Source organism: Lepidochelys olivacea (assembly GCF_965140295.1).
Source record: "Lepidochelys olivacea isolate rLepOli2 genome assembly, chromosome: 9".
NCBI lineage: Eukaryota > Metazoa > Chordata > Testudines > Cheloniidae > Lepidochelys > Lepidochelys olivacea.
This window is the reverse complement of record NC_140419.1, coordinates 26,269,326-26,288,786: the sequence shown is the minus strand read 5'-3', so window position 1 is coordinate 26,288,786 and position 19,461 is coordinate 26,269,326. Positions and strand designations below refer to the sequence as shown.

Sequence of the window (19,461 nt, the reverse complement as noted above, 5' to 3'; positions counted from 1 at the left end):
GAACTCCCGGTATAGACAGTGCTATGTTGATGGAAGGGCTTCCCCTGTGGATGTAGCTACCGCCTCTTGGGGAGGTGGGAGGAGCTCTTCCATTGGTGTAGGTAATGTCTTCACTAAGCACTGCAGTGGTGTAATTGTAGGCAGTCTGAGAACATGTTATGCTCCTCAGGGTAGAGGCTATATCTCATACAGTGCTGAGCACACTCCCACCGCTGAACCATAACAGGCATATTTAAGTAAAATGGAACCAAAGTTGCCGCCTTGGGACACAACGTGTTAGATCTTTTTCTGTCAAATAGTAATTTCTGTGTTCCTAATTAATCCCTCCAAAGTGTGAAGTGACCCAATCCATTTGAATGGAATAGAATTTGAATGTATATAGCACCCTTCAAACTCACACCAAAATACTTTATCGTAATGAGTTTGAAACTGATAATGGGGCCAGATCCAATGCCCTTTAAAGTCAAAGGAACTCTTTCTGTTGACTGTAAGGGGTATTGGATCTGGGCCTATGTAGGCAAATGCATCAACATTGCATGCTTTTATTCTTTCACGTAAGTGTGCTGTAGGCTTTGCGGGGGAGGGGAGAGGTCTTAAAGCAGGGCTTAATGTGATACTGTATACTAGAATACTAACACGGCTGCTACTCTGAAACCTGAATACTAGAATATCTGGGTCGCAGAGCACAAGTTAAAGAGCCTGAGCCTCAAATGTCCATTCATTTGATTTGTGTGTTGCTATTTTACTTCAAATTAGGACTTTTAAAAGTCTCCCCAATAAGAATAAGGGTGAAACTCTGCTTTCACCTACACCTGTACCGCCCCATTGCCATCAGTAGGACTGCAAGCGTGTAACTGAGGGAAGAAATGGGCTGTATGTGTTTTACTTTATTTTCCGCAACATTTCTCACATGCAGCCACCGTTCCTGGGCAGTGACTGCGGAGGGAAAGGGGAAAGCTGGGATGGGCCCTGCCCCCCTCTGAAATCACAAACTTCAGAGGCAGCCAGTGAGTTCACCACCTTCCTGGTTGCAGTGGGGCTCTGGCTTCAGGCTTCAGCCCTAGAGTGGCAGGCAGCAGGCTCTGGTTGTGGGGCTTCAGGCTCTAGCCCTGGACCCTGGCTGTGGATGCCAGCCCTTGGCTCACCAACCCCCATATCATCCCTGCCCGGCTCCCCATTCATTCCCCCTGGTCACCTCTGACTCCCCACCCGCCTCCCCATCCAGGGCTTAATTTGTCTCCTGGCTTGCCAGAGCTGAGTAAGTCTGCTGTGAAAATTTATATTTTTATAAAGAAAAGGAGTACTTGTGGGACCTTAGAGACTAACAAATTTATTTGAGCATCCTTAGTCTCTAACGTGCCACAAGTACTCCTTTTCTTTTTGCGAATACAGACTAACACGGCTGCTACTCTGAAACCTGTTGTTATATTTGTATGTGTGTTAATATCACTTTTCACAGCCTCCCAGCTAGCTAGTAAGTCTGCTGTGAAAAGTGATATTAACAAACATACAAATATTACTTTTTGCAACAGCAGACTTACTACCTAGCAAGTTTTTTTTTAAAAAGCAGCCAAAAAAAGCAAACAACAACAAAAGACAAGAATGTGCAAACCACCTTATTTGTATTTCTATTCTGTTTAGAGCCAGTAAAGAATAGAAACAACTGTACATTATTTTTATCATTGAGTCTGCAAAAAAAATTCTACATAAATAAATTACAACGATTTGGATATGTATATTTGCATATTTATCTGTTTTTCTTAAAGTTAATTACGTATTGTAGGGAAATTGTCAGAGCAGCCACCAGCAAGGGTTGGTGGCCACACTCTGAAACCACCAAAAATTTGTTGTGAGAACCCTTGTGGAGTGTAACAAATTTTTAATAATAAAAAGTCAGTTTTTATAATTGGCAGACAATCTGTTATTGCGGTAAACAGCCATAAGCTGTACTTAACCTGTGATAAAACTAACTAATTTATGATGAATACAGTTATTTCTCTACTGGTGGGGAGAACTACTGCTGTAACGGGGCCTTTGTAAGAGAGCAAGCATGGTAAGTGTCTCAACAGGCCTCAATCAATCAGTATATAAAACCTTATAACACTGAAACGTGTAATAAATAACCAACCATAGAATGGACTAATAAAAAATGGTCTCTTAAGGGATGTGGCCTTTTTATAGACTTAACTGAGGATTTTACTTAAAAAGCTGAGGAAATCCTATGAGATCAGATCATACATACAAAGCCCAGTGTAATTTTATTGTTTATAAAATAATTAATGCACAAATACTTTCTATTATAAAATACGAATACTTAATAAAACGCAGAATTTTAATGCTCAAAAGGTCATTTTCAGCTAATAAAATGTTGTATTTTTATTTTAATCAATGTGCCAGTTACCCTAAGAGGAAAGGTTCCTCCATCAGTGAAACAAGCTATAATGATTTGCTGCTATAGATGCATCTACACTAGGAACTTTTGCCAGTACAACTATGTCAGCCAGGAAGCACACCTCTTCACACCCCGACCAACACCAGAATGTCAGCAGAAGTCTGTAGTATAGACCTGGCCTCAATATTTGTAGCTCCACAAGATGTAGTGAACTTGTAAGCCTCACAACCTTTTGTCCTCTTGAGGGAACAACCTGAATCACTTCTATTCAACTCAACGTGGGGTTAACCATGAAGCCTAATTTAATTTGCAGCATGAAAGCCAGCATTTTTAATCTTTTTATTATGGACCGTTGAATCAAAAACCTCCTACTGTGGTCCCCCTCCCTGCAAGTATGACTGGAAGCATCTGCTGCATCCTGAAGTTATATAAAATAGTTGATGCTGTGAGTGTTGAATATGAAAATAATCAATTATTTGGTATTTTTGTTTATTTAGCTAACTAAGGTGCTTAATAATAGTCTTACTTATTGTAATGGATCCATGCACGGGTTCATGGATCTGCCTATCTGGAGCTTACTGCAGAATTTGTGCATATTTTTCAGAAGATGTTGAAATATAGTATGATATTACCAACCTCAAGAGATCAAAAATCATGAGTCAGACCCTCAAAACCATGAGATTGTCCCCCCAAAATCTTGAGTCTTTTTTTTAAAAAAAGTCATATTATGGTTTTTTTAGTCTGTTTTCTGACTTTTTTACTCCCCTCTCTTCTTCTGCCAATGTGTGTGTAATTTCAGGTTGAAAAGTCAGTCTTCCCTGCACATAAATGCATGCCTCTCTGTGGCTGCTCAGGTGGAGACTCCACTTACCTTCTCCTCACCACTGATAGAGTCATAGGAAATGGATAGCAGTTCCCATATCCTGACCCAGCAACAACATTTCTCTGACTCCTGCTGTTCCAAGACTTCTCTCTACCCGGGTCCCAGCAGCACTTCCCTGCTTCCTGACTCCCACTGCCCCAGAACTCTCTCTTTGGTATAGGGCCATCCATGACAGAAGAGCTCAGTGGCAGAGCAGATGTATCTCCTCAGCCCTAAGGCTCTCACAAAGAGCTCTGCCCATGTGCCCAGCCGTGAAATTGGTGGGACTGGACTTGCTTCTTGCATCATTGCAAAAGCTCCTTGTGGAGGCACCAAAATCCCATGACTCTTGACCAGTTCATGAGAGTTGGCAACATAACGCTGCCTCCCCTAGCTCTCCAAAGGGGCTCCTCTTACCCACCACTACCGCCATTCTATTTCCTCCTTTTCCCCCCACCCCCATAATTGTCCTCCACACCCCCCTCAGCCTCGTTCCTATCCCCCCCAGTGCTCTGCTCCCCCTTACTCCACTTTGACAGTGTCTCTGCTGCTCCTCACAGTCCCTGAGTCCTATCCAATCCCCTGAACCACAGAGTGGCAGCTATTTTCTCTGTGGGCCTGGCTTTAATTTAATTGAAAAGGGTGAGAGGGGGCCGCCAACTTTATTAAGGGTAGCCTCACCTCCATATGCAGACTGTAGGGAAATGGTGACCAGCTTGATGGCTTCAGCCCTCTTTGACAGGAATAGGAGATGAATATTTTGAATATGGGAAAAATCATGAGTTGGTGCCTTTCATGATGGTTTCATGAGATAGGTAACAAAACACCCCCACATTGCTAGAGCCACAATAAAATTAAAGTTTGCACTACTGCTTGTATCACATGGATAAATGTAGAAGTTTCGACTTAATTAGTGTTTCAGAAAATGAACAAACTACCTTGAATACAGCTTAAATCTCTGAACAGTTTACCCCCCCTCACCAACTGGTCTCCAAGAAGTGGTTAGTAATTATCTCAAATTAATAAACTGAATAACTGATTAGAACTCAGCAAACAATTGCTTCCCTTTAATTTCAACAATTTAAGTGCCATTTGTTACTTTGATTGACCTTTAGACATAATATATTTTCTCTTTCAGAAAAAGTGGGGTTTAATAGCACAGTGCAGAAAGGAAAAAAGTATACTGTTATTCTACCATTGAGGAACAAATCCAAACACACGGTGGATTTTGAGCTAAAATTAAAATTTATTGTGCAGTTTTTATAAATCTTCTACTATTTCAACAATATATTGCTAATTAATTAATTGTTAATTAATTCAGGCTTGGAATCCTGAGGAAAGAGACAAGCAAGTCCTTATTGTACAGAATGATCTCCCAGGACACTGGAAAATTGTGGGAAGTTTTTCCACATTGATGGGTTCTACGGAGAAACATAAGGCCAAATTCAACCCTAGAATAAGCCAGCACAACTCCCATTGATTTCAGTGGGAGTTGTGCCATCATATTTCAGCACTGGATTTGGACTGCACCATCAAATGTAAAATATTCTACTTCTTTTTTTTGCCAGGCTCACACCACACAACTTTGTGGTACAATTAGTTATTTGGGACCTGATTAAGGAAAGCATCCCTATGCAAGAAGCACTTAAGTATGTGCTTAAATGCAGTCCTAGGTAGAGACGGACTTAGTATGTACTATTTAAATATTTTCCTGAACCAGGGTCTTAATCCTCACACTAGCTCTCACTGCTGATGATATGCATCCATGGGTAGAATTTTGCTGTTTCTAACTTACTGCATGGCTACACAAGGCAGCTAGAACAGGTTTAAAGGAGGGACTAGGAGTCACAAGACCCTGGGTTCTCTTACTGGTCTTGCCATTGACTCACTGTGTGAAGGCTGAGCTAGAAAACAGGAGAAGTAAACAGGAGAGTTTGCAAGGGAGTTTAAAGAGGGAGTGTGAGAGCCAGATCCACCTAATAAACATTCTCTAGGGCAATAACCCCCTCCCCACCCTAAAAAGAAAAAAAGCTGGGGGAGCTGCAGGAGTAATAACAATGCAGGCAGAAGTCCAACAGCAAACTGGAGGCTATCCAGTTTATTGCACTGAATGCAGCATGTATGATTGACTGCCTTGTGGGCAGGTGGCATATGAATGCACTCAGTACAAACAGTTCATGGCCCTCCGAAACCAAGGATGGGCTCTTAAGGCTAGAGTGGCTGAACTGAAGGACCTAAGGGAGACAGAGAGGTACATATAAGACTTTCCAGGACACAGCAGAGAGTTCCCACCTCCAGTCTGACAGCCTCTGTGCTGTTGAGGAGGATGAAAGCCTCGGGGAAGGAGAATGTTAACCTGGAGTGGATAGAAACAGTCCCATAGTTGAGAACCTCCTTCCAAATGATGTCATGATGTCATTTCTCATTGAGGATACCCAGGGCCGTCCCTAGCAATTCTGGGGCCCTACGTAGCCCCCCCGTGGGAGGGGGCAGGCCTCCGTGAGGGGGGCGGGAGGGCTGGCCCCAGGCCTCTGTGGGGGTGGGAGCAGGGCTGGCTTGGGGAGCGAGGGGGAACCACCCCCCCCAGCACTCACCGGTGGCGTAGCTGAGGCCGGGTCGCTGCACTCCCGCTGCCAGTGAGTGCAGGCCCAGCCTGGCTGCAGAGCTCAGGGGAGTGGGGATGGGGCTGGGGCGGAGCAGGAGCGGGGCTGGGCCTGCACTCACCGGCAGCGGGAGTGCAGCGACCTGGCCTCAGCCATGCCGCCGGTGAATGCTGGGGGGCTGGGGCAGGAAAGAGGCGGGGGCCCAGGGGAAGAGGTGGGGGGTGGAGCAGGGGCGGGGGCCTGGGGAAGAGCCGGAGCGAGGGGGTGGAGCAGGGGCGGGGGCCTGGGGAAGAGCTGGAGCGGGGGGGTGGAGCAGGGGTGGGGGCCTGGGGAAGAGCCGGAGCGAGGGGGTGGAGCAGGGGCGGGGGCCTGGGGAAGAGCTGGAGCGGGGGGGTGGAGCAGGGGCGGGGGCCTGGGGAAGAGCCGGAGCGGGGGGTGGAGCAGGGGCGGGGGCCTGGGGAAGAGCCGGAGCGGGGGGGTGGAGCAGGGGCGGGGGCCTGGGGAAGAGCCGGAGCGGGGGGTGGAGCAGGGGCGGGGGCCTGGGGAAGAGCCGGAGCGAGGGGGTGGAGCAGGGGCGGGGGCCTGGGGAAGAGCCGGAGCGGGGGGGTGGAGCAGGGGCGGGGGCCTGGGGAAGAGCCGGAGCGAGGGGGTGGAGCAGGGGCGGGGGCCTGGGGAAGAGCCGGAGCGAGGGGGTGGAGCAGGGGCGGGGGCCTGGGGAAGAGCTGGAGCGGGGGGGTGGAGCAGGGGCGGGGGCCTGGGGAAGAGCCGGAGCGGGGGGGTGGAGCAGGGGCGGGGGCCTGGGGAAGAGCCGGAGCGAGGGGGTGGAGCAGGGGCGGGGGCCTGGGGAAGAGCCGGAGCGGGGGGGTGGAGCAGGGGCGGGGGCCTGGGGAAGAGCTGGAGCGGGGGGGTGGAGCAGGGGTGGGGGCCTGGGGTGGAGCAGGGGCGGGGGCCTGGGGAAGAGCTGGAGCGGGGGGGTGGAGCAGGGGCGGGGGCCTGGGGAAGAGCCGGAGCGGGGGGTGGAGCAGGGGCGGGGGCCTGGGGTGGAGCAGGGGTGGGGGCCTGGGGAAGAGCTGGAGCGGGGGGGTGGAGCAGGGGCGGGGGCCTGGGGAAGAGCTGGAGCGGGGGGGTGGAGCAGGGGTGGGGGCCTGGGGTGGAGCAGGGGCGGGGGCCTGGGGAAGAGCTGGAGCGGGGGGGTGGAGCAGCATGCAGCTGCGCAGGGCACCAGGAAATTCGGTGCAAATTTCCTGGTGCCCTACACAGCTGCGTGCTTTGCGTATGGTAAGGATGGCCCTGAGGATACCCTACCAGGGGAGGGAACCCCAGTTATTAGGAAGAGACAGGTAATAGTAATGAGAGATTCGATTATTGGAAATATAGATAGTTTGTGATGACTGGAAGAACTGCATTGTGAATTTCCGGTTAGGTGTGAAAGTTGTGGGTCTAATGTAATTAAATTGAACATCCTGGGGGGGAAGGGGAAGAATACCAAAGAAGCCTACCACTACGGCATTTAACTTCAAGAAGGGGAACTACATATGGAAATTAAAAAAAAAAAAGCAACCATAATATAGACTCAAAATAAATGTATCCCCCAAATGAACAACAACAACAAAAAAAAGCAAGAGGACCAAAAAATGCCACCATGGCTAAACCACAGAGTAAAATAGGTGGTTAGAGTCCAAAACGCATCTTTTAAAAGCTGGAAGTCAAATCCCTCTGAGGAAAATAAAAAGGAGTATAAATTTGAAAAGTCAAGTGTTAAAGTATAATGAGGCAGGCCAAAAAAGAATTTGAAGAGCAATTAGAAAAAGACACAAAAACTAAGAGCAACCAAAAAAAAAATTAAGTACATCAGAAGCAGGAAGGCTGCCAAATAATCAGTGAGGCCACTGGTCCATTGAGGTGCTAAAGGAGCACTCAAGGAAGAAAGGGCCAGTGCATAGAAGCTAAATTAATTCTTTGCATTGGTCTTCACTGCAGAGAATGTGAGGGAGATTCCCACACCTGAACCATTCTTTTTAGGAGACAAATCTGAGGAACTGTCCTGGATTGAGGTGTCAATAGGGGAGGTTTTGGAACAAATTGATCAATTAAAAAGTAATAAATCACCAGGACCAGATGGTATTCCCCAAGAATTCTGAAAGAACTCAGATATGAAATTACAGAACGACTAACTGTGGTAGGAAACCTATCACTTAAATCAGCTTCTAAACCAGATGACTGGAGAACAGGTAATGTGATGCCAATTTTTAAAAAGGACTCCAGAGGCAATCCTGGCAATTACAATCTAGTAAGCCTAACTTCAGTACCAGGCAAATTGTTTGAAACTGTAGTAAAGAACAGAATTATCAGACACATAGATGACCATGATTTGTTGGGAAGTGTCCACATGGTTTCTGTAAAGGGAAATCATGCCTCACCAATCTGTTAGAAATCTTAAAGACAGCCAACAAACATGTGGACAAGGGTGATCCAGTGGATGTACCTGGACTTTAAGGTCCCTTACCAAAGGCTCTTAAGCAAAGAAAGCAGTCCTGGGATAGGAGGGAAGGTCCTCTCATTGATTAGTAACTGGTTAAAAGACAGGAAACAAAGGGTAAGAATAACTGGTCAGTTTTCAGAATGGAGAGAGATAAATAGTGGGTCCCCCAGGAATCTGTACTGGGACAAGTGTTGTTCAACATATTCATAATTGAGCTGGGAAAAGGGGTAAACAGTGAGGTGGCAAAACTGGGTGACTGGGCAACACACTGGCATATGAAATTCAATGTTGATAAATGTAAAGTAATGCACATTAGAAAACATAGCTATACATACAAAATGATTGTGTCTAAATTAGCTGTTACCACTCAAGAAAGAGATCTGGGAGTCATTCTTCATAGTTCTCTGAAAACATCTGCTCAATGTAGGGTTACAGTCAAAAAAGCTAAGAGAATGTTAGGAAACAGGAGGAAAGGGATAGACAATGAAATAGTAAATATCAAAATGCCACTCTATAAATCAATGCCACACGCACACCTTGAGTACTGCGTGCAGGTCTGGTCATACCATCTCAAAAAAGATATACTCAAAAAAGATATGTATTCAAAATGGAAAAAGCACAGCAAAAGGCAACAAAAATGATTAAGGGTATGAAACAACTTCCCTAAGAAGAGATTAAAAAGATTGGGACTGTTCATCTTAGAAAAGAGGTGATTAAGGTGGGGGGGGGAATGATAGAGGTCTATAAAATTATGAATAGTGTGAAGAAAGTGAATAAGGAAATGTTATTTACCCCTTCATGTAACACAAGAACGAGGGGTCACCCACTTAACTGAATAGGAAGCAGGTTTAAAACAAAAGGAAGTACCGCTTTTCACAATGCACAGTCAACCTGTGGAATTTGTTCCCAGGCGACGTTGTGAAAGCCAAAAGTATAACTGGGTTCAAAAAAGAATTAGATAAGTCCCTGGAGGATAGGTCCATCAATGGCTATTAGCAAAGGTGGTCAGAGATGCAATCCCATGTTTTGTGTGTTCCTAAGCCTCTGACTGCCAAATGCTGGGCCTGGATGACAGGATGGATCACGTTATAATTGCCCTGTTCTGTTCATTCTCTTTGAAGCATCTGCCATTGGCCACTGTTGGAAGACAGGATACTGGGCTAGGTGAACCATTGGTCTGATACAGTCTGGCCATTCTTATGTATGTTCTTATGTTATGCAAGTCAATTAGGCTTTGTCTATATACAAAAGTTGTATTAGTTTCTGTCCATCTTAGGTACTTATATGTCCCCTACCACCAGAGTATTTGAGTGCTTCAGTCTTTAAAGTATTTATCCTTACAACCTCTGTGAGGTGGGGAAGTGCTACTATTATTAGCCAAGATGGTCAGGGATGCAACCCCATGCTTTGTGTGTTCCTAAGCTTCTTACTGCCAAATGCTGGGCCTGGATGACTGGATGGATCACATGATAATAGTGCCCTGTTCTGTTCATTCTCTTTGAAGGCTAATTTTACAGGTGAGGAACTGAAGCACAGAGAGGCTAAGTGACCTGCCTCACAAAAGAAATGAGTGGTCCAGCAGGGACTTGACCCCATGTCTCCCAAGTCCTAGGCTAGTACCCTAACCACTGAACAGTCTTGAAACTGGTATAGGCTATGTCTGTGTTATAGTGTATGCTGGCATAGCTTCTAGTTTAGCTGCAGCATATACCAACAGAAGGAGTTTTTCTGCTTGTGTAGGAACACGAGCACCCTGGTGAGCTGTGTTGATAGAAGCAGTATCCTGTCAGTATAATCAGCATAGCTGCATCTACACTGGGGATTTTGTCTGAATAGCTATGTCAGTCAGGGGTGTGTTCTTTATTTTTTTTCACATCCCTGACCAACATAGATATGCTGGTGTAAGTTTGAAGTGTAGACCAAGCTATAGTTAAACCAGTTCATCCTGTTTAGCATGGACACAGCTATACCTATATAAAATTGCTTATACCTCTATCTCTGTAAGGGAAGGGGAATGAGCTAAATGGGAATAAGGAATGTTTATACTGATATAACTGAACACCAAAGGTTATACTGGTTTAACTATGTTGGGGGGAGGGAGGATCACACTCCTAATTTGACATAGTCATACCAATTCTGAATCTGTGTGTAGACCTGGCATTAGGCCTATAATTTTCAGAATGATGTGGCTGAAATTAGCACCTAATTTAATAGAGGCTCTTGGTTGCCTAAATATAGGTTTAGGCATCCAAAGAAACATAAACTAAACTCCAAAAAGGCACTCTTATACCAGAGTAAAACTGTCTATGTGCAGAGTTATACTGGTATAACTACTGCAGTATAATTTTACGAGTATAATTATGCTGGTAAATTTCCCTATGTAGACAAGCCCTTAGCCCTTCGAAGCGCTCTTCTGTTGGCATAGCTGTGTCTATACTGGGGATTTTTTTGGCATAGCTGTGTTAGCTAAGGGGTGTAGTTCTTGTCACAACCTGACCAACATAACTGTGCGAGAAAAACTTAGTAGCATAGACCTGGCCTTAGTCACTTTCATTGTGACTGTGTAGCTGGAAACAAGAAGGAAAGGCAGCTCAGTGCATCTAATGTAATCTCTGTCAACCAACAGCAGTTAGTCCCTATATCAGTGTAGCTATGCAGGCCACATTGAAGGTCCCATTGATCTGTCTGAGTAGGAGTCCTGATTTGGAGTTGTGGTGGGCACAGAAATATGGCTTATTTATGTGGTTAAGGAGAGGTAAGGTATTGGGATATTCCCAATTCCTACTGCCATCCACCTTGCAGAACCAAAAGTAAAGTCAAATAACTTGGGGAGTTTTCCTTAATGTTGGACATTAGACCTCACTGGCAGCATCCCAGTGATTCAAACTCCTTGGATCCTTTCCCCCATGTTTGCTTCCCATTTGTGTGCAAAAAATTTGTAAGAATTATGATATTTTAATGACAAGTAATTTGGGGAGGAGCTGTATCTCTACAACCCTTTGATAAAATGGACTCAAATTTGCACCACAAACTCTACCCAGCCACCTGAAATGGTAATTTTCAAACCAATCTGGCTATGTACATGGATAGCTTTAAACTTTTGCAACCACATTGCAAACTTAACTCTGGTGCCTCTATCCCTGCCCTATGATAAAAGGCAGTTTAAAGTGTAAATCTGTCTGTTTGTTTCCTTTAAAATCATCTGGGTGTCTTGAGCTGAATATCAATAGGATCCACTGATAACATGAAAGGCAGGGGGATAACCTAATGAGTGTGGTTTATATGTTTGAGTTTCTGTGAAACACAGGGTGCTAATGCATTTTGTTTATTGAGAACTTATATGCCAATATTATTTCATCATTAGCAACTAGGCTTTGAAGATAAAAACTTGCTGAATTCAATGAGTAGTATGGGGTGGGGATGCAGTTTGGACCTTTGCTATTGTTTCCCTGGAGATCCCATCATATAATAGTCGCTATATTTTGCAAATCTATGTACTTAAACTTATTAGGATTTACACAGCGTATCCACCATTTGTGATACTGAGACTGAAGGACATACTGAGAGTTTATCTACAATGGGTTTTTGCTCCATGTTAACTATACGGATGTAACTGCATTAGCACAAAACTCTAGTGGGGATGCATTACACCAATGTAAAAAATGACTTATACTGGTGAAGCTTCCCTGTTTTCTAATTTACACCAGGGACCTCTCTAATCCCCAGGCAGCCCAGAATCTGGTTAATGCAAAGGTATCTTAAAGCCACTCTTCTCCTTTGTCTTCCATGAGGCACAGCATAGTATCTCTCCCCCATTTTCTTCATTGGGAGTTTCACGTGTGCAAAGAGTGCAGGGTCAGCAACAGTAGCATCGTAATGCAGCCCCACCTACGCTGGCCATATGTTTTAGAACTGTGTTTACATAGTTCCTGCTAAAATGGTTTTGACATGGATTTGGCCAGCAAGCGTAGAAAACGCCCAACCATTCCAGAATGCTGTTTTAAAAAATGGGTTTGTCAGTTTCTCTCTGATTGCACTGACCAGACTGATCAAGTTTAATCGCCTCCCTGGTGGTCAGGATTTGGCGCTCTCACTGCTGCGGCCCAGGGTTTGATTCCCACTCAGGGAAGGAATTCCTTTGGGGGGAGGGATAGCTCAGTGGTTTGAGCATTGGCCTGCTAAACTCAGGGAGTGAGTTCAATCCTTGAGGGGGCCATTTAGGGATCTGGGGCAAAAATTGGGAATTGGTCCTGCTTTGAGCAGGGGGTTGGACTAGATGACCTCCTGAGGTCCCTTCCAACCCTGATATTCTAAGTTATAAACCAGTTTAACCAGAACTGTATTTAAACAAGCTCTTAAACAGGGCTGAGCCTAAGATAGAGAAGGTCTGTATACTAGTTAATTGGATAAAGACTGAGAACTGTTAAGAATGGCCACTACACACAAAGCAAAGATTGGAAGGTGCTAAAATAACCAGTCATGTTTTTCTTAAAACTAGGAATGTCTGACTGACAGAAAGTACAAAGGAATGACTTCTGTAAACAATGGCAAATAGCCAGTGTTTCTTTGGCTCAATCACAGTGTGAGTGAATTGTTGTTAAAACACAATAAAGTGCAAATAATTCCAAACATGTGGCAGTTGTCATTCTTGGGCATTAATTATTCAAACTTCAGGTGTGCTGTGTAACAGTCATTTAGGGTGCTTTGAATGAATTAACTCAGACAATTTAAACAGCTGCTTGTCTTTAAACTAGAATGGGAACTAGTGCCTCTGGGTATTGTGTGGGTGGCCCTATGAAGAGAGGGAGGACTCAGCCATACCCACATAAGCAGATGGGCGGTTCCCACTCCCCACCCCACGAAAGCACTGCTGCAAAGGTGGCAGCAAAGCCCCTTACACCCCCCCCCACAGTCCTTTGCAGAGTGGCAGGGAAGTGGCAGCAGCTCACCTGGTATGAAGCTGCCCTTGCTCCCAAGGAATGGAGTGTTTGACCCTTTCCTTGTGCCCAGACACTCATGCTCCACGACACAGAGAGGGGCAACCCCCATTCCCGCTTTTAATTCAGGATGTGAAACCACTGACGACCAGCGCTCAAGTCGAAACAGAGGAGGGTCGGGTCTCCTGTTCTCTCAAGAGAGGAAAATGAACCTGAGCTCTAGCAATAATTCATTCTGCAGAGAGAGAGAAGGGGTCTTCCCTGGCCCGGGGCCCAGCCCCTTCCCACAGGTGTTGTGAGGCCTCCCTTTTCATGCCCCAGGATTTTTTTCCCCACCCGTCAGGTCAAAGCAGGCAGGGTCAGGCCCTGCGCCCAGGAGAGGGGGCCGAGGGGCTTCCCCAGTTTCCTGCAGGAGTGAGAGCTAGGAAGAGAGATGGGAGTTTCCTCTGCCCCCACAGCCAGGCCCCCTCCACCTCTCCCAAGGAGCAAAATAACCCGTTGTTTTCTGAGGGACCCCGGCCTGTCTCGGGGTTGTTGTAGGCTGTCCAAAGGGCCGCGTGCCCAGCACGTCTCTTTTACGGAGCTGACCCCTGGGGCCGCGGCAAACCACAGCAGCCCACTCCCCGGTGGGGGGTGCCTAGGGCAGCAGCTTGCCCCGGAGCTAACCCGAGGCTAAGGGAAGAGGCGTTACACGGCTAGGCGGGGACGGGCCTGCCCCTCTTGGCCGCACTGGGTCCCTCGGCCCGTCCGCCCTTTTGCAAAGTGTAAGTATCCGCCCAAACTCCTTCATAGGCGGGGCAGAAAGACAATCAGCGGCCAAGCATCTTCCTCCCTCTGGAGGCCCAATGGCGGAGGGACTCAAACCTCTGAGCCAATGAGGCAGCGCGGCCTGACGGGCACTAGGCGGCAGCCAATCCGAACAGAAGGGCGAGCGGGGGCGCGTGTGCCTGTGTGGGCCCCCTCCCCTTTCCAGAAGCCAATGGAGGGGGTTAGCGCGAGCCAATGGGTCCGGGCGGGCTGTGAGCGGACCTGAGCGCGAGGCTGCGGGGAAGGGATGGCCCGTGGCGGCGCGAGGCGGCACCGCGGGACTGGTGCACCACGCGCTGGCTGCCGGGGGGCGATGAGAACTCGCGGTCTCCTCCCCCGCCCCGCTGGCAGCTGCCGCCTCCCTGTCTCCCAGGGCTGCTGAGGCTCGGGCAGGGCGCCTGCCTGGCCGAGGGGCTCGCGCTGCCCTTGCGTTCCGCCGGGGCTCGGCCGCGGCTGCCTGGCCCAGGAGCCTGCCCGGGAGGCTGGGCACAGCCCTCGCCGCGCGAAGGGGGCTGGCGCTGCACGGGCGTTAGCCGCCGCTGCTCCCTCCCCTGCCGGCTGCTGGCTGCATGCTCACCCCGCTCCAGTGAGAGCCGCGGCGGGGCGGCTTCTCTCCCCTCCCTCCTTCCCCGCTGACTGGAGGTGGGAGGGAGAGAAGAGACCCAGAGAGGAAGGAGCCGGGCGTGCGGAGCGGAGCCATGCGAGAATACAAAGTAGTGGTGCTGGGCTCGGGCGGGGTGGGCAAATCCGCCCTCACCGTGCAGTTCGTGACCGGCTCCTTCATCGAGAAGTATGACCCCACCATCGAGGATTTCTACCGCAAGGAGATCGAGGTGGATTCCTCCCCCTCGGTGCTGGAGATCCTGGACACCGCCGGCACCGAGCAGTTCGCCTCCATGCGGGACCTCTACATCAAGAACGGGCAAGGGTTCATCCTGGTCTACAGCCTGGTCAACCAGCAGAGCTTCCAGGACATCAAGCCCATGCGGGACCAGATCATCCGGGTGAAGAGGTACGAGAAGGTGCCCATGATCCTGGTGGGCAACAAGGTGGACCTGGAGGGCGAGAGGGAGGTCTCGTATGGGGAAGGCAAAGCTCTGGCCGAGGAGTGGAGCTGCCCCTTCATGGAAACTTCAGCCAAAAACAAAGCTTCAGTGGATGAACTGTTTGCAGAGATTGTCAGGCAGATGAACTACGCTTCCCAGCCCAACGGGGACGATCAGTGCTGCTCGTCCTGCGTGATCCTCTGAAAGGGCCTTGGGGGCAATGTTGTCGTTCGCAAAGGTTTACAACAAAAAGAAGCAGCAATGTGATCGTTCGAAACAAAGATTGGAAACAACTTTGCATACACAAGGATTCCAGGCTGCAGCAGCACGAGCTGCTGCAGTGATCAGTGTCACGGGGTGGGTGTATTGTTGAAAACGTGGCTTTTTCAGCATGTACATTTCATCGATTTTGATTGTTGCATATTTCCCGTAAGTACCATTTACAGATTGCTGTATTGGCAACTGACACCAGTAAGAAAAGTTTCGGCCTGGAGAAAGGGGAGCTTGTGAGCAATCGTTTTCTAACTGGAAGAGTTAAATTACACCTAAGGAACTAAGGGGAGCAGTAAACGAAGAAACCATTGCAGAGAGGGAGAGAGAAATCTTTCCGTGGACGTGTGGGGGTGAAACTAAGATTGGTGCTCTCTTTTCTTTAGCCAACCTTGAATGCACCCTGTGACTATGATATTGATTCTGAGGATTTCTATGCAAAGTTGGATTATTGTTACAGTGTATCCAATCTGAAGTATTGCACATCTGAACTGGGACTTTTAATAACACTGATGCCAATACAGTGTGGGGTGCCAGAACGTGTCTGCTGATCATTTGTGAAACTATTTTGTTTACCTGCTGTATCGGATGGGAGTTTGGGGGAGAGCGGTAGTATTTTTTTTTTTTTAAATCAGCTGTGAAAATGTTACAAATCTGCACAATATTTTTTTAGTTGTGTTTTCTTCTTTTCTTCAGGGGGGAGGGAGGTTTGTGGTGGTGGTTTGTTTTCCTTATTTTTGGGTTGGCAATAACTGATTTTGATTAGCTCTCTAAAGTACAAAGACTTCCTAAAATGTGATACAGGGCCAACAGCAACCCTGTGTCTGTAGAGTGCCTTCAAAACTCAGCTGTTCCAGCCGGTGCCAACCTGTGAAAGCTCCACAGAATCCCATTATCTACTACTCCAGAAACTACTTAACAGCTTCCTTTCAGTAATCACACTGAACAAGCCAGGACAAAAAGGCCTATTGTTTAGTGGAATTTATTTCTTATTTCCATTTCAGCCTTTTAAATGTCATTTCCATGTCTTGCAAATTTGGACTGTATTTAATTCAAATTTACAGGCATTTAGTTTTTTGGGAGGATTTCTTTTGTTTTGGTTCTCTGATGTAGGATGTACCTCCAGCCAGCAAAGAGCGAAATCTTAATGTTGTGATGTACCAAGAAAATTCTAACAACTGTAACTTTAATTCCAGACATGCGTTTAATGTCTCTCCGTTTTAAGAATTTTAATACAAATGTTTTGTTTTTTTAAAAAACGAACAGCAAAACTGTGGTTTTTTTAATGTATTGTAAGGAGAACTGACTTTAATATGCAATCATGGCAGACGTATGCTTTTTAATCGTGATATTTGTCTAACCAAAATAACAGTGTGTTAAGAATGGAGGAAGGTAACCTAAAATCATGAGGCTAGGGAATGTTTCTATTGTATCTGCTGGTAGTGTTGGAAACAGTTGAATAATTATATTTAGGTCCTGATGCTACAAGATGCTGTACATGGGCGAATCCTACACTTATATAAATGCTTGTTGAAGTCATTTGGGCTCTATGCAGAACAGCTTGCAGGATTAGGATCTTATATTGTAATTTTAAAAATAACATGGTTTATTGGAGTCTAGGTGTTGAAGGTCAGCTGTTCGTAAACTTCTATACTTTACTGAAAAAGATACAGCTTTTAAAATTATGCATTAAGACTGTGATTCCTTACCATTTCAAATGTAACTTGCAAAGGAGGGGAAAATGGGATTTTTTAAAAAATACAAAGAAGGCCTGAAAGGCATTTATTCCTCCAAAATTCCCAGATGTGTGTGGGGTTTTTTTTTTGTTTTTTTTTTTTTAAACTCATGATTTGTCTGTCCAGGAGGACTTATGGGAACTAATGAAATTATGACATCACAGGAAACCAAAAGCTGACCAACTGAGGAAGTAGGGACTTTTAGTCAAACTGATTAACATTTAGGGTGCCTAATTCTTCTCACTCCTAATTTAAACCTTGATCATGAATTCACTGTATCCAATAGCAAAGATCCCACTGACATCAGTGGTGCAGGATCAGGGCCTTACACAGATGTGACTTCATTGATTTCAATCAATGAAGTGACTGTTGTACTTCAGAGAAAAACAAAATGCCCAGTTTCAGCTGATTGATAGCATCTATTTAATTCCTAATACCTAGCAAAAAGCTTGGGAGAAATGATGCCTTAAAGATTAAACATCCACCTCTATCTGAGCTCACAATATTTCACTTCTCTTAAATCCCCAAGAAACTTTCCTGCCAAACTAATATTTCTACAGTTAAAATAAGTTTAGAAAAAAAACCCAGATGAAGAGAGCTGCAAACTTTTCCCCAACCCACCCTGGATTGATTTCTTTCTAGTCTTCTTTATATAATGCATCAAAAGGTACAAACTCATTTTTTTAAAAAAAACAAACCTCACTTTTGCAGTTCACCTTTAAGAACTTTAAAAAAAAAAAAAAAAAAAAAGCTGAATAAAAAAATTTGTTTAAGGACTTTAAAATCAGACGCCATGCTGAATAGCTGTTTTTTATTATTAATATAAGCCACATCTTAACAGGAATTTTCTTTTTCAGTACTAAGGTAGGCTTATTGTAGACATTGTGCATTAAAGTTTAAAAGCATATGTTATACCTGTATCTTGGCCATTGCCAGTGGTCCAATCCTGTCTAAATACTACATGCTTTCCCCCAAGTGCTGAGAGCCCCTATCCCCCAAAACTCATTGACCTCAATGGTATTTGGAAGGTTTTTCAGTACCTAACAGAAGCTGTCCTTGGGTGATTACTGGATGATCTCTGGATAACTTGTTCAGTAGAGTTATCTTCATAATTGCTGCTTTCAACATAATGAAACCTGGCAAACCTAGTTTTCCCAGCAGAATAGCAGTTATTGACATCTAAAATTGAAGCTAAAAAATTTCAAAATACCTCATGATTTCAAATTGCTTCATTTTTGATTGTGTGTGGTGTTTTTTAAAGAAAACCTGACTAAGTAATGATGCAAGTGTGTATGTATAGCATACACCAGCTCAACATAAACTCCAGTTTTAGCTTTGGCCTAGCCGAACAAGTGAAGGTCTTTTAATATATGTTGCTTCTTGCCAAAGCGGTGTATGTGTTAAGCAGTAACACGTGGCATGGGTCTAATACCATGAGTGCAAGCATATAAATGTTCAAAAATGATATTTTCTCCTGACTGGTGAGGATGCTACAGAAAGGAGCACTGGCTAGCTAGACCTTTCAGAGACTCCAAACTGTTGTGTCGTTCACTAAACATAAGCCTGGTCTATACACAAAAACTACTTTACGAGTACACTGCCTCTTACTGTTCCCGCCCCCCAGTGTGGATGCAGTTATCTGTTGTAAAGGTGCTTTATACTGTTACGTCTTATTTCCCTTCCCTGTGGGAACAAGCTATACCAGTAAGATGTACCTTTTATATTGTTATATAACTGAATCCACAGTAGGGGTTGTGAAAATTTAATTAATTGGGTAGAAAACCCAGACCCCATATATTGTCCACAATGATTACATTTTTAAAGACCATGACAAATACTGAGCATGTACCATTACAGGAAAGTATGTTATCTTTCAAATATCCGTCTCTATGATCACTGCAATTATGCAATGTTCTAGAGCTAAATGCAGCACTTGTGTTGAAGGTTTACAGTAGGATAGTCAGACCTTATAGCTGACCATAATTCTACAGCCATAATATTGCCTACAGAATTTTTGAGGACTCTGCTCTCAAAAGAATGAGTGTGACTGGTTTGTGCAAAGGACATTTTAAGGTAGTGGCTGATTGTCTCTTTGTGGCTTCTTGGTTCGGTGTCATTTTGACAGACATTGCAGAACATCTGATTTTAGCTTTGAGTGGCAAAAAAAAAATAAAAATAAAGCTTTTTTTCTGTAAGAAATCTGTGTGAAAGTGAATGCCACTTGTTCTCTTAGGTCCTGCTCTTGAAATTCATAGCAAAACTCTCAGGATTTTTAAATAGGAAAAGGACTTTCGTCCCAAAGTACTTATGAATATGTCATTTTTTG

At 45.5% G+C, this 19,461-nt stretch overlaps 1 protein-coding gene across 1 annotated transcript; it reads left to right on the top strand.

The window, feature by feature from the left end:
* Window positions 1-14,228: 14,228 nt before the first annotated feature.
* On the top strand, window positions 14,229-17,845 carry RAP2B (RAP2B, member of RAS oncogene family). Its single transcript, XM_084638179.1, has one exon. It carries the CDS (start codon window positions 14,782-14,784, stop codon window positions 15,331-15,333), a length of 552 nt encoding a protein of 183 aa, XP_084494305.1. The 5' UTR covers window positions 14,229-14,781; the 3' UTR covers window positions 15,334-17,845.
* The last annotated feature ends 1,616 nt before the right edge of the window (window positions 17,846-19,461 follow it).